The sequence below is a fragment of the Argopecten irradians genome, chromosome 14 (genome assembly GCF_041381155.1).
Source record: "Argopecten irradians isolate NY chromosome 14, Ai_NY, whole genome shotgun sequence".
Lineage (NCBI taxonomy): Eukaryota > Metazoa > Mollusca > Bivalvia > Pectinida > Pectinidae > Argopecten > Argopecten irradians.
The window spans coordinates 37389889-37405419 of NC_091147.1; the positions used below are offsets into that span (position 1 = coordinate 37389889).

The 15531-nt window shown below is 34.2% G+C and overlaps 2 protein-coding genes and 1 long non-coding RNA gene across 7 annotated transcripts in view; 1 reads left to right on the plus strand and 2 right to left on the minus strand.

Annotated features, from left to right (window-relative positions):
• Positions 1–6938, plus strand: part of LOC138307704 (FERM, ARHGEF and pleckstrin domain-containing protein 2-like) — a 129654-nt gene extending 122716 nt beyond the window's left edge. For all 5 annotated transcript variants that reach the window (XM_069248542.1, XM_069248546.1, XM_069248547.1 and 2 more), the window contains one exon: positions 300–6938. In XM_069248542.1, the coding sequence (XP_069104643.1) occupies positions 300–384 (85 nt within the window). In that variant the 3' untranslated portion in view covers positions 385–6938. The remainder of the gene's footprint in view (positions 1–299) is intronic.
• A 945-nt stretch (positions 6939–7883) lies between these two features.
• LOC138307706 (uncharacterized) lies at positions 7884–10903 on the minus strand. Its single transcript, XR_011206036.1, has 2 exons — positions 10371–10903; positions 7884–9807 (listed from the first exon to the last, which is right to left on the minus strand). It is a non-coding gene; the product is annotated as an uncharacterized lncRNA (long non-coding RNA).
• Positions 10904–10998: 95 nt separating this feature from the next.
• LOC138307885 (transmembrane protein 254-like) lies at positions 10999–15450 on the minus strand. Its single transcript, XM_069248804.1, has 4 exons — positions 15291–15450; positions 12474–12574; positions 11843–11902; positions 10999–11279 (listed from the first exon to the last, which is right to left on the minus strand). Exons 1-4 carry the CDS (start codon positions 15363–15365, stop codon positions 11171–11173), a joined length of 345 nt encoding a protein of 114 aa, XP_069104905.1. The 5' UTR covers positions 15366–15450; the 3' UTR covers positions 10999–11170.
• Between the last annotated feature and the right edge of the window lie 81 nt (positions 15451–15531).

Consider the following 15531-nt stretch of genomic DNA (forward strand, 5'->3'; position numbering starts at 1 on the left):
AAAAGTATAGTTTTATTAGCTCACCTGGTCTAATTACTAAAAAAAAAACAAGGTGAGCAATACAGGCCCTCTGGGCCTCTTGTTGATACTTATAGTACATTGATTAATCAAACAAACAAACAAATATTTCATCTGTTCAGCACAAGACACTTCTAAAAATGATTTTGATGGAGCAAAGATATCTTCGCAGGATTGTTTCTGAAAAGTTTTGTCTAATGAAGAGCTATGTTTTGAAAATAGATAAACATGTTTATTCTTTTATATCAGAGGAAGATTATAGTATTATATATCTATTCCAGGTGGATGGAAGTGATCAACCATGCTACCAACAGTTCTCGCCGCGTACGGCTATTCAGTCGGATGGACAGTAACCAGTTGTCATAGCACCAGCCCTTGGCAGCCAATCAGAACCTGTGTCTGCCATAATACTTCTCCTTGTTGGCCAATCAGAACCTGCGTCTGTTAAAGCTCTAACACTCTGTGACCAATCAGAGGCTGTGTCTTATAAAGCCCTTTGGAAATCACTATGAAGCATTGTTACAGCAACAGCCATTGGTGGCCAACCCAAAGTTGTGTCTGCATCGACCAATCAGACGCTGTGTCTCTCATGACACAAGCCGTTGACAGCCAATGAAAACTTGTCATTTTTAGCCCAATCAGGGACAACCAATCATAACTAAGAGTGCATAATCCGATATTCAGAAACCTACAAAGATAGGATGAGCAAGAAATGAACATAAGAAATGGAATTTTTTTGATTAAGTTGTGTATCTTGTGAATCAAGTGATTGCTGCAATATTGTTAATCAAGATTCTGAGTGGTAATGTGATTTAATTAAGTCAAACTATATAATTATACACAGAAATTGTGTCATATCTGATTACCGTGATACTGGATTAATTATAAAACATATTTTTAGTACAAACGACAGAAATGACTGATTTTGAATGAAGTCGATAATTTGTAATCCGTTTTGTGTTAATATTATTGTTTACTCTGTACGTCATTTTTATCATCCACCATAGAACATTTATAAGGGAAATATTTTTAATTTTAAGATGATTTTTAACCCATTAAATTATATACAAGTTTATTAATATATAGAATGTATTTAAGTATTCATTTTTACTCAAGTTATTATAAAGTAAATTCAAAATGGAGTTCAGAAAAATATCTTCAATATTTAAAGCTGAGATTTGGAGTTTGGAGGTAGACTGTGGGAACTGTTTAATATGGCAATTGTGAAATCTGGGAGTGGAAAAGTTCAGAAAAATTATAGTTTGTCGTTTTCGACTCAGCAGAATGTTTATATTGCTCTAACACTCTGAAATTGCGTTTTAAACAAGACCTTTAAAACTGGACTCATCTGCCCCCCCTAGGACATTAATGAACTCTTCCAATTCTACTGGGATGGGAAAGTTCATTATGAAATTAAGGCATGAATGAGTCCATTTTGGAATAGTACTCAAATTATACATTTCACTATATTTGAACCTGATTTGACTTGTCTAACCTAAAAAAGATTCTACAATACAGGCAGATCTCGCTCTTCATCATTTTTATACAATGTACTAATGGTATTCTGTACTTAATGTAATGCATTAGAAACATAACAAACACTTCTCCCCAACTAAGTAATAGCTTTACTGCTGTGAAAATGTTCACATTGTCATAATATTGATACGCAGAAACAGTTGAGAAGCAAAGTGAGTAGTCAATAAACTTGATGAAACCTGATGTTGATTGGGACATCATCTATTCCTTAAACAGAACTTAAGATACAACTTGTTTATAAGTGATAAATGGAGGGTTACCTCCCCTTTAACTATGCATAATATCTGGTGAAAAGCAAAATAAATAGAAGGTATGTGAGATGTACAATTATAGATGATTATTAGATGTCTAGCTGTAAATTTAGGTAGAAACGTGTTCGTCTGTGGTTTTAAGACTGTCACTGTATAGGTCCATGGTAAGATATAATCTCAACCCCCTCATGCTTAATGAAATTAATGCAGTCACCTCCTAAGTTTTATTAAGAACTGTACAAGTCGTTGAACTAGAATGGTCTAAATGTGTCTTAAGGGTGAAATTGTTGAAACAAAACTTTTAAAAAGTTACCATTTGGCATCACAGATTAGGAAATGTTACTTCAACATTTTACGGAGTTGTAGTTGCCTGCTCTTATGTTATTACAGAGTTGTCTGATCTTGTGTTACCACAAAGTTGTCTGCCCTTGTGTTACCACAAAGTTGTCTGCCCTTGTGTTACCACAAAGTTGTCTGCCCTTGTGTTACCACAGAGTTGGCTGCTCTTGTGCTATTACAAAGGTATCTGCTCTTGTGTTATTACAGAGTTGTCTGCCCTTGTGTTACTGCAGAGTTGTCTGCCCTTGTGTTACCACAGAGTTGTCTGATCTTGTGTTTTCAGAGAGTTGTCTGCCCTTGTCTTATCTCAGAGTTCTCTGCTCCTGTGTTACTAGAGGAGCAGAGAAATTCTGGTATACAAATGAGGAATAGAATCTTAAACTGCTAGGTCTATTCTTGAAACTGTTAGTTAATATAAGCTGAAGTTGTTTAATAGAAGATTTCACAGATATCTATGTTACTGTGGTCGGACTCTGTATGAACTGATAGGGTGGATGCATCTGTTTTGATTGTGAAGATTGAAAGAGAACAATCTTTGTAGAGATGTTGACCTGATGTCATTACATACATATATATCATTTAAGGAATGAAACAATCCATTATGGCTCTGTATGGTAAAGTATTGTTAGCTGTGCTTTCGTCATTATATAGAGCAGGTAAAAAGTTGACAATGCTGAGTACAGATACCGTACTTAGGATAATCATCATATCAAACAATAAAAGTCACAAAATACCGTTATAGCAGTGTTTAAATGTACATTTAATTATTGTATTTTAGATGGTTTGTAATATTACACTAGTCATATTTTTAACAAATACATGTATTATCACAAAATGTTTATTTTATACAAATGTTAATTAATCATTCGTTTACTGTTGATGCCATGGCTGGTCTGCTGAATTAAGGGACACCAAAGATTGTTTGTATGTTTTGTAAGCTGTTTAGCAGTGTAACAGGGTGTACACAAGACTTTGTATATTGTATAGCCAGTTAACTTCGCGGGAATGATATTTTCACGATTTTGTAGGGCATTGCTATGATCATGAAAATTTGATCTGCAAATTTTTGAGAAAGGGCTGATTCATATATACCCTTAAAGCCAAACCACAAAAGTGTAAAACGGCTAAAATTTAATTTTGCTTTTAGTTCAAATCGTGAAAGTAATCTGCTTTATGGTAAGATGTGAACACATTCTCTTGAACTTTTCATCTATTTTGAATCAATTATTGAATGCAAAAAGGCAAAGGATGTTTTATTGAAACCTGGCTAGAAAATAATGAATCCAACTCAGACCCAATTCTTCAATATAAAAAGAAAAATTAAAGTTACATGAAAATGTGAAATCTTCATAGTAAATTTTTCAGAAGTTCAAAATAACTCAATTTTAGTCCATATTTTTCTATGAAGTAAAACAGACTTATATTCTTGTGTTAGAAACAGTTTAATGATGTTTTAATTTTCCGTAGCCGATAAAATAGAAAATAATATTCTATACCTAATAAAATGTGTGAAACACCGTTTAGGGTCTTAGTTCAAATTTGGTTGTTCAGCATACATGTACTATTGTATGCATTTTGGATTCATTTTCCTTATAATTGGTAAGAATTTTTTATCTTATACATGTGTATTGGTGAAAGCTGTAATGTAGCATGGAATGGGTTTTTTCATTTACCAGGGAGGTTTGGGGTGTAAATTAGAGAAAGTCAACAACAAAAGTGCTTTGATGTTAATTGTTTAAATTGATAATGCAAATTTAAGATCACAAATGAAAATCTTATTTCCCCCTAAAGCTAGTTTTGATATATCACTAGATGAGGCTGACAAAGAGTTTGTGTTATGTTTGATTACAGTCAACCAACTTATTTTGTGTGTGGTAAAATTTTGCATAAATATTACAAAATTAACTCCTGGGAAAAGGTCGTTAAGCGAGCGCAAAATTAGATTGCCGCGAAAATGAGTCTATTTACTGTAATTTGTCGTCTAGTACATGTACATGTTATGAACCACCTTTGTTATGATGTCAAACTACCAAACACAAGCTACATTTCAATGTTAAATATCAAGTATATCTAAAGTTGTCTTTTGTATTATAAAATACTTCAACATGTACTATAATGTACAGTACTTAATTTGTATATATGTATTATTTTTAAACCAATTTTAGTGTAAAACATTTGTACATTGTATACGATAATTAATGTTAAATTTGTTGTGTGTAAATTCCTGATCCAAGCATTTTTTTCTTTTTACTCGATACTGCAGGCTTTTAAGTTTTTAGCTTATTTTACTTTACATATTTATTATGTGCAAAAAAAAATTTGTGATTGTCTCCCTTGGTGTAAAGAGGGAAAATGTGGTGTTCAAAACTGATGCAAGAGTGTCTGAATTGTTTCATTGTGTTTAATTGTGAGTCCTCTTTGTTTAATCCATGGTGACTTTAAACAGTTCTTAGATTATTCCGATGTGTATTTATAAAAAAATTTAAAAGCATGTACACTATATGATGAAAATACTAACGATGGAAAACTAAAATGTACACATTTAGAAAAAAATAGCACAAAAACGCTTGTTTTCTTTATATGATTGTTTTCTAATTACAAATTTAAATTCAAAATCTGCATTAAGATTTGTCTTAACTAAAAACAATTAGAATTAAAGGTAAATATAAAGATTTTTTTGGGGTAGTTATATGACTATATGCTACTGCCATATATATGTGCAAATGTGTAGTCTTCAGATATGCATTTCATAATTATTACATTTATCTTGTGCCATTTCGAACAAAAAAATATCTTTTAGATTAATTTGTATTTTGACAACATATAAGCATAATTATTATATTACTGAACTGTAGAAGAATCATATGAGGCAAATTAATTTGGTGATTTTGTCATTTGTTAGAATATTTGGTAAAAAGAAAATGAATTACTGAAGATTCTAATTTGGTGACACTTTATCTTCAGGTTTTACGTTGACACTGTATACATATAATATCACAGGTGAATAAGATCAATGTATATTATTTTCTGGGTTATGCATTTTGAAGGAGATGTGCATCTTTATTAACTTTAATATATTTTGCATATTTAATGATATGGTTAAAGTTAGTGTTATGCATCATCGGAAACCCACGCTTGATTGCACTTTGTGTGCTATGATGGTGTTACTAACTTCAAGCAAATGACGCTAACATTGAATTGAATTATAAAACAACCTATTCCACCATACATTGGAATAGTGTTATGATAATATTGAGTATTCAGATATTTAGGGAATATCTCCCCTTACTATACAGATTGACAGAGTTATTTCCCTTTAATTGGTGCTGACCTTGTAACGTAAAGATTGTTTAACCATTTGTACTTCCCTTTGTATTTAAACTCCTGTGCATTAAACTCATTCACCCCTGAATATACATTTAGACTCTTCTAAATCAAAGACTAGACCAGTCCATTATGAAATTTTAGGGGTGAATGAGTTAAAACAGGACATAAATGTTTTGGTTGAACTCATTCACCCCTGAAGACACATTTAGGCTCTTCTGAATCAAAGACAAGACCAGTCCATTTTGAAATTTCAGGGATGAATGAGTTACTCATTATCTACATATTTACTATCTTGGTGAAAAAATCTGTATTATTAATCATTAGAGGTGTACGTGATTAACTGTTAATTGTTAATATATCATATTAATCCGATGGTTCCGAAGTTAATACTGTAGTGACTGTGACTATAGAAAAATCGGCAGAAAAGTTGGACTAATACCACATATGTTACACATACACATATACATAGAGCTCGTGGTGCATGTGTTTGTACATGTGTGTATGATAGAAGAGACATTTATTTCATCAGCTAATCACAAACACAGGGATCTGACACAAATTTCCAACCAACAGTATGTTTTATACTATAATACATATATACTGTTGGTTGGAAGTCTTTGTCAGGTCCCTGTGATCATGAATATTTTGTCTTTATTTATCGACACATGCCCGCTAAAAAACAATAAAATTGTCATCAAGACATGTGAAGAAAACTTTTTTTATTTTGATCTCTTAGTCCTACATCATATTTGATCCAGAAATTAATTTTGATATAAATTCATCAGATTTCTTTTACTCCCTGTGTTGTTAAAATGGTTCAAAGGAAGCATGCATTTTATCTATTTATGGAGTTTTTCATTGTTGCTTCTCTTAACAAAAATATCAGTCTTATTGAAGTCTTATTGATAATTGTTTGCTAATGCTAAACTTAAAATGTCAGGCTTTGTACATCTTTAAAATATTAATAGGTGTTATTCTGTGTTTTCTGCTTCATTTTGTTTACATTATCAATCTCCTTCATTAAAAGGTTTGATTTCTTTTATTAAGAACTTCAGGGCTGGTTCAGTTTGTAGCAGCAATCTTTTGAGATAGTGTTTTTTACATGTGTCCCAAAATGTCATGTGCGAACATGTCTGCCAAACATTTAGTGTTTGTTTCGGTCCGTGTAGTATATGTGAATGGATATCGTGGATGACAAAGCCCAGACTGCCCGTCATTATTCTACATCCCCGACGACCTATAATACATTATGTCCCATGTACAGATTCCGTATAACTGTTCCAGTGAACATCCCCCTCGGCCATTAGTACTAGCACAAACAGTGTAAAAATTAATGTGGTACACCACTAGATTTATCATATGGAGTACAAAATTGGTACACCTCTGCCTCCATTGTATATGTATCATTGTTATCATTTGTACTCATATCAAAAGGTGTAGAAATAAAGAAAATCCATCAAATACAAACTTTTGTGTCGACTCGTAATTTAAGCTGGAAGGAACGCGAAAAGGGAATTCCTACAGAAGTACATCATGTGACTGGATACTGATTTCTGATTGGTTACACACCTGGTTACTATGCTGCAAAAGTGCCGCTATACTCGGGTACTATTGAAGTTTTGCAAGATTGAACATTAATATATTCCATTGTTGCATATTAAAGAGTTAGCTGCCCTTGCGGGTATGTATTGATTGTAATATCGTGTGTTTGCAATCAAAACGAGAAAACGATGATAGTTTTGCTCACAAAACAATAACGATACCTTCCAAGGGAGATAATTCTGTATCATGCAAAGACAGAATTTTTACATCACTTGCATGACATCATATTGGGCTGGACGATGATGAATCATTCTGATTGGCTACACATATGTGTGCAACAAAAGCTAGAATTCTGAAGTAAGAAATTAAATTTAAAGGCGAATATCCAACAAATGTGAGGGTAATGTACTAAGTCAATATGACCTTTTAATACTGAATTTGAAAATACTCGTATAACTGTAAACAAACTCTCTTTCGTGTGCGATTTACTTTCGGGACCCTAGTAAATCGCAAAAGTTCATCTCAGTTAATGAATATCAACTTCTTTTATCTTGTTAAGAATTTTCATTCAATGTTTTAATCCGAAAATGCGGACTTGGTTTGAAATTGAAAATGCAAAATTTAGTGGCCATAAAAGAAAGACTACTAACAACTGTCATGTTTATGCTTGAACTGTTCAGAAAAGAATGAAGTGCTGTCAGGACTCGCGAACGACACAAAAAAAATGGCTGCCCGCAGGATATTTGCAGCACAAATAACAACTTGTTTCATAATATCTCCTATAGGAAATTTACACTCATTTAAGATCCTTCTCTTACAGGACTAGATATCAAATTACATCTACAGACAAAGTATAACACAAGTCAAAAATCATTACACAGGTCATATTTTATTTTCATTTTTGCATATACTTGTAAAAAATCTGATGTTTAGAATTTGCATATAAAAAACTTAAAACATTATTTAATACTTTTGAAAAAATAACTATGGGGTGTTTCCAACAACCACTAGTTCTGAAAACTTTTTTTTTTTATTTTCAATTATCGCAAGCGATCATGTACAGTATAGATAGATAACACCGTAACTGTTGTATTTATAGACAATACTTGTCTGTACTAATCAGGGTTTAATTGCGCTGGGTTCAAAGATTATTTTCTGTATTTTAAAAGTCTCATACCAACAAAAGCTTGAAACTGTAAGCGTACAAATTTGAACACAAAAGTGATTTTGAAGAGCTTAGTGCAATGATGAATTCACGCAATCACCATGATGGCTGTAAAACAATATACAGAAAATTCAATTAGAACAACCATATTTAACAGCAGCATTTCTGGCAGAAAAATACACTTAAATAAAATTACTGCTAAATTAGATACATTAACAATTAACGACAAGATTCACTAGGGTCTATGAAGTGAATCTTGTCTTGAAGACGTCAAACCAATATGAGGGTTTCGAGATCCCAAAACGACGTGAGTAAAGTACAATTTACTGTCGATTAGTCCCACTTTCCGGTGATTATGACGTCACGAAACTCAAGTCAAATGACAACCTCATAATCACTGGAAGGTCGGACTTATCGACGGTAAATGGTACTTTACCCACGTATTAAGCCAGTTGTACTACTGATGCAGACATTTTCATGGATCACTTCGACACGTAATGGGAAAATCATACCGATATGCTCTGACCCTGACACCAGACTTAGACATCATGAGAGACAGATATCTGAATCTTTCATAATGTCTATGTTTGTTGCCAGGGCCAGTATCTCGGGCTAGGAAAAAGGAACAAACTTTACAACATGCAATTGTAAAAATATCTCGTATTAGGGGTAAAAACCAATATAAGTGGAATCATTTGAAGTACATGTACATAAATTTGGCACAAATAGAACGGTATCACCACTGTATGCCGAACCATTTAGGTTAAAATCACATTTCATGGATAATTCAAGGTTACACACATACACAACCTTCAATACATCAAAATGGTAAAATATAAATACACCAAGGTTTTCAAAACACACACACATTTCCTTAATTTACATTATTTTACCTACGATAGTTATTTCATACAAAAATATTGTATTTATATACTGATTTCACAAATTTTCTTACATGCCATTTATTTGAGCATACCAAATGAAAATCTGCAACTTTTTATAGGATTTGAACATTCAAAAAGATTTCATCTAAAAAAAAAATGAATATGGGAAACCATGTAAATTAATCTGTGATCTATCGAATGCAAAACAGATGAGGGAACACTATCAAGTAATATATATACATACTTAAAATACATATATCTAAAAAAAAATTTCTTTTGTTCTTTCCAAAATAAATAAATAACTTAATTATATTACATATTTCACTGAATGAAAATGTTAAAATGTTACAATTTACAAATTAATAATCAAATTGAGACAATCACATCTATTCACTGAAGTTTTAACAAATTACCATCGTTTTTGTAATAAACATCCTCGATCAGCCCTCGTGCATAAATTCAGCGTTCAGTCTCCAATTATTGTTGATGGAGACAATACCATCTATTCACCAAAGCTAAATAAATACCGCCATTTTTCTAATAAATGTGCTCGATCAGCCCTCATGCGTACATATTCAGCATCCAGTCTCGTATTGTTGATTAGCACTATACATACATCCACTCTTACTCCAGGCCTTAATCACCACGAGGTTTGTATTGCCGTAGAAGGGACAAAGAAGCCACTCCAAAGAGGAAGGTTTGAAATGTCCATTTCTTCGTCGCCGACGATGATAAACCAAAACGACTGAAAAATAGAACATTTCAGACAAATTTAACATTGATGAACAGATAGTGTTATGTTTTAATTGAATGTAGCGTATTCGACCAAGGAAGCGCCCTCATCCCTATAAATGCCGCTCCCACTTTTTGAGGCTTATCAAATAAAATTTCACCAACAGTAACTTACATACCAACAGATACTATGAAAACTGTTTAAGTTTACCTATTTAGATTCTTTTGTAAATTGATTAGTGGCTTACTTTAAATCTTGTGCAATAATTTTGTGAAAGATAAGCCCGTTTGGTCCTAGCATCCATTCATTTTTCGATTGTTTTAATCACCCTGGTCACTTATTGGGTCTAATACAGAACATCACAACTATATAGGCATTGATTTTACATGACGTTCTGAAGAAAAATACCGAGGAATTATATTGGAAGCGAATCTTCATATGGATGCCACCATCTTGGAGAAATTAAAGTGTTCCATTTTATGGTGCCATTCCAATTCAGTTAAACTGGTACGAATCCTCTAAAGAAGGCATGCCATGGTCATGACAAGTGAACTACAAACCGGTTAGTTACGTACCGACACAACATATAGGCGTAGATGGATTCTGCTGCATGGATGGCAATGGTCGCCAGAAATCTTTTAAAGAGAAATATATACAACTATGTATCTTCAACACATCCAATGTATGCAATTAACCATCCATTCTTCTTTACTTAACTAACATCAAACAAGAAATTTTGATATAACATCTCCTGTGTCTGGGATGAAGAAATTACCAGTAAGACATCCTTGATACTCAAGGGTTTACTATCACTGATGTTACATCCACCCTGGACTTAGATTCTCATAATCAAACTGGAGGCAACAGATGATATGGGTAATTTGATCCTTTAATTTCATACACATCAAAGGAATTGTATAACGGTACGCTGTGATTGACTGTGTGGCTCTCACAATGACTTATCTTCAAAGGAAGTCTCTACAGGCCTGTGATTGAAAGTCTTTTTTCTCCAGAACAGCCTCTAGTTTTACCATGAGACAATGCAGGGGTGGAATAATGTACATTTACTTATAATAGTCAAAATATTCACAGATTTTCATAAAAATTTCACAAAGAAAGAAAGAAAAAAGAAAGAAAGAAAAGAAAGAAAGAAAGAAAAAAAAAGAAAGATCAGCCCTCAAAGTTAACTTACAAAGTTTCAGCGTTCAGTCTCCAATTATTGTTGATGGAGACAATACCATCTATTCACCAAAGTTAAATAAATACCGCCATTTTTCTAATAAATGTGCTCGATCAGCCCTCATGCGTACATATTCAGCATCCAGTCTCGTATTGTTGATTAGCACTATACATACATCCACTCTTACTCCAGGCCTTAATCACCACGAGGTTTGTATTGCCGTAGAAGGGACAAAGAAGCCACTCCAAAGAGGAAGGTTTGAAATGTCCATTTCTTCGTCGCCGACGATGATAAACCAAAACGACTGAAAAATAGAACATTTCAGACAAATTTAACATTGATGAACAGATAGTGTTATGTTTTAATTGAATGTAGCGTATTCGACCAAGGAAGCGCCCTCATCCCTATAAATGCCGCTCCCACTTTTTGAGGCTTATCAAATAAAATTTCACCAACAGTAACTTACATACCAACAGATACTATGAAAACTGTTTAAGTTTACCTATTTAGATTCTTTTGTAAATTGATTAGTGGCTTACTTTAAATCTTGTGCAATAATTTTGTGAAAGATAAGCCCGTTTGGTCCTAGCATCCATTCATTTTTCGATTGTTTTAATCACCCTGGTCACTTATTGGGTCTAATACAGAACATCACAACTATATAGGCATTGATTTTACATGACGTTCTGAAGAAAAATACCGAGGAATTATATTGGAAGCGAATCTTCATATGGATGCCACCATCTTGGAGAAATTAAAGTGTTCCATTTTATGGTGCCATTCCAATTCAGTTAAACTGGTACGAATCCTCTAAAGAAGGCATGCCATGGTCATGACAAGTGAACTACAAACCGGTTAGTTACGTACCGACACAACATATAGGCGTAGATGGATTCTGCTGCATGGATGGCAATGGTCGCCAGAAATCTTTTAAAGAGAAATATATACAACTATGTATCTTCAACACATCCAATGTATGCAATTAACCATCCATTCTTCTTTACTTAACTAACATCAAACAAGAAATTTTGATATAACATCTCCTGTGTCTGGGATGAAGAAATTACCAGTAAGACATCCTTGATACTCAAGGGTTTACTATCACTGATGTTACATCCACCCTGGACTTAGATTCTCATAATCAAACTGGAGGCAACAGATGATATGGGTAATTTGATCCTTTAATTTCATACACATCAAAGGAATTGTATAACGGTACGCTGTGATTGACTATGTGGCTCTCACAATGACTTATCTTCAAAGGAAGTCTCTACAGGCCTGTGATTGAAAGTCTTTTTTCTCCAGAACAGCCTCTAGTTTTACCATGAGACAATGCAGGGGTGGAATAATGTACATTTACTTGTAATAGTCAAAATATTCACAGATTTTCATAAAAATTTCACAAAGAAAGAAAGAAAGAAAGAAAGAAAGAAAGAAAGAAAGAAAGAAAGAAAGAAAGAAGCAAACAAACAAACAAACAAAGGCAAAGTTAACTTACATATACCATGTTAGTTCTGGTTTTTCTGTCCCCATGTACCGTCCAAGTCCACCGACCTTCCCTAGGTACGAGGGTATCTTGTCTGGCACAAATGTCGCCATCTGAAACAAAAAATCAGTAGGTTATCAGATGTCTGAGAGACCATCGTGAAGACTTCACAAACATAACATTTTTAATTCATTCATATTACTGGTACTTTAAACACACTACATCCATATTTTAACGCAGTCAGGCAGTCTGGAAGGACAAAGCAAAAGTAATAACATTGCAGTCACAGTGGTAAAAATTGGCTTCTAGCTACGTAATACATGCAAAGGGCAAAAACTGTGCTACAGATGAAATTTCCACACTGGCACACAGTGTACTGCTCAAAATTTCCATGTCACGAGACTGCTACAAGCAAAATATCTGGGAAGTACCAGGGCTAGCTCTGGGTCAAAAATTGGATTCGCCAATTGAAATTTGCGGGTCGCATGTTGATCTACCTGGGTATTCTATACAGGGACAATTTTTTATATATTTTATATTGATTAGAAGAAGGGCAAAAAATGCCAATTAAACATGTATTTCAATCCTAATACCTTTATATTTTATATATCTTTTATTGAAATATATATATGAAAAATACTGGGCATAATTGAATGGAAATATTTTCTTAATTTTCATCACAACAGAAGTACTAAATTAAAAACAAATACATGTAGTGTCAAACCTGTTACAGTATCAGTTGAAATAATAAAATATAGATCTAATTTGAGAGAGAAAAAGTGAAAATATCTTTAAAATTTAATTTCAATATTTACTATTAATATTTTTTTCATAATGTATTTTTTTTTTCAAAAATGTACACAAAAATAATGGGGAAAAAAATCCCTTCCTATTTTTTTAAAAATGATTTTTTATGAATTCCTGAAGTTGTACCGGTCCGGGCCGACTATGACAATTATCCAAAATGGCGGCCATTACGATTGCAAACTTTGTGAATAAGCTCTGTGACTTAGGGGACAGTTGTTAGGCCTATTAAACATTAAAAATGTGAGTAAATCATTTACAGTTGTAAGCTGTGTTTGTTTCTGATGTAATGCTCACTAGCTGTAATCACAAAATGTATTGAAAGGCCAGGTTATTGTTTTCTAATGGTGGCCAATCGGCCGATCAACTTCAGCTGTAATACACACGTGTGACACTACCAAGCCCAGGTGGAAACAGCCCCAGGCAGCTAATTAGGATCTGGGATCTGGGTGGTGGTCAGGGAGTGTTCACACCTCTTTTGTCTACCTAATTATCAAGCCAGTACCCCATTGTCTGGTGTATGGCTAGAATTGGCGAATTTCACTGTATGGAAACGTCTATAGTGGGAGGAAAATTATGGGTTCATGAAAAATTCTTCTTTCGCCAATGCTGTTTTTAAATCGCCAAATGCATTTCAAATTCGCCATTGGCGCCTATGGCGACTGACAGCGCGAGCCCTGAAGTACATTGTGAAACCTGGGAAGAGTTCGGATGAATTGACTTTTTGTTACCTTATACACGCAGAAATTTTGACAGTTTTCTTCAGTATCAAATTTCTTTTAACATGACTTGTTGGATTCTGCCTTCAACCTCTGGTTGACGAAGGTCGTGTTCAAAATTATCGTGCTGCTTGTTTCCTTTATCTTACTGTATTTCCTAGTCTATTGTTATTCTAAGTTACGTACATGACCGTGTGTTATGTTTATCCAATAATTAGATGTACAACGTCAGAGATATAATCTAAATCTTTGACGATGCTGAGTAATTTCTGTTGGGCAATGTCGCCGATCAATTCAGCTCCACAACTATGCTCTACCATAATCTCCAATAAAACATCTAACAACACTCAATTTCGGGTTCACCTTTGGTTAGCCAACCAGCGTGTCGCCTATGAAATCTCCGGTGTGCTTGATTCATTCTGAAGTATAAATGGCTAAGAGTATATCCCAAGATGTTCCGATTCTAGGCCAGGGGTCACGCTGAGGTGATCCTGAATGGGGAGTTGTCAGATCTTGTAATGGAGAATAATGTAAAGCACCTAAGTGGAGCCATCCTCGATATTCCAGGGGTTCGTTCCGATCACTTACGATCTCTACACCCCTGGACTATCTCATAGTGAAATTGAAGGCAGCTCAGCGGAAAACATTTGACCAATCACAGGCTAGCAAATATTTCATTTGAAGACTACAGAGAGAGCGACGCCTAACATCAAAGGCACAGAGTCAACCACAGTGTACCGTTATACGGCTCTTTTGATGTACATCAAATGACTAAGTTACCTGTTCTATTCTGTTGCCTCCAGTTTCACTATGAGATAGTCCAGGGGTGTAGAGATCGTAAGTGATCGGAAGCCCTTGAGTATCGAGGATGAAGTGGAGCAGAATTACCGGGCTAAATTTAATTGGATTGCTTCGACGATCATATTAGACAACCAAATCTACCTTTCAAAATTGTCTCATGCTAAACCTCTAAAATTGTTGGGAATATGTGTGTTTTGATAAAGGGGCGGACTTAAGCTTGCTTGGACATCATTTTTGTCCAAAAAGGTTGTCCTGACTACGTTCATCATAATTATGTGCATTGATCTTAAATATCAAACGTTAATTGAATTCATTTCATTCCATTATTAGTGATGAGTGCATTATCGTGGATACAAATAGTTTGAGACTAGCGTAAAATATGCCAAGTTTTTGCTGGGCCTCGTGACCCCGGCCATGTCACAACTTTCGTTTTCCCAAACTCCAGCATTAGAATCACGATCATAAGTCGTGCAACGTTTCAAAAGGGCACCTGTTTACAACTTACGGTCAATAAAACAAGTCCGAACCCTATCAAGCCCGTCCAAAATGGACTCGCCGTTCGAAAATAGTCTCTGTTCATATTTCGATGTTGCTTGAACGACTGTCTCGGTCTGAGTTGACGAGACTTTGCCACTAGTGACCGATTTTTGGGGTGAAGGTCGTTGTGGTTTTTTCCAGCCTCGCGCTCGTCTGTGTCAGATTGTTAGTTAGACTTGCTCAAGTCCTCATATATTTTTTTTCAAATC

Bases quoted from the DNA above. Each gene is read 5' to 3' on its own strand.
- LOC138307885 (XM_069248804.1), bottom strand. From the start codon at position 15,365: ATGAACAGAGACTATTTTCGAACGGCGAGTCCATTTTGGACGGGCTTG. The intron at 12,575-15,290 runs GTAAGTTGTAAA...TTTTTGTTTCAG, and splicing joins TCGGACTTGTTTTATTGACC to ATGGCGACATTTGTGCCAGA. The intron at 11,280-11,842 runs GTACGTAACTAA...TCTATTTTTCAG, and splicing joins TACGCCTATATGTTGTGTCG to TCGTTTTGGTTTATCATCGT.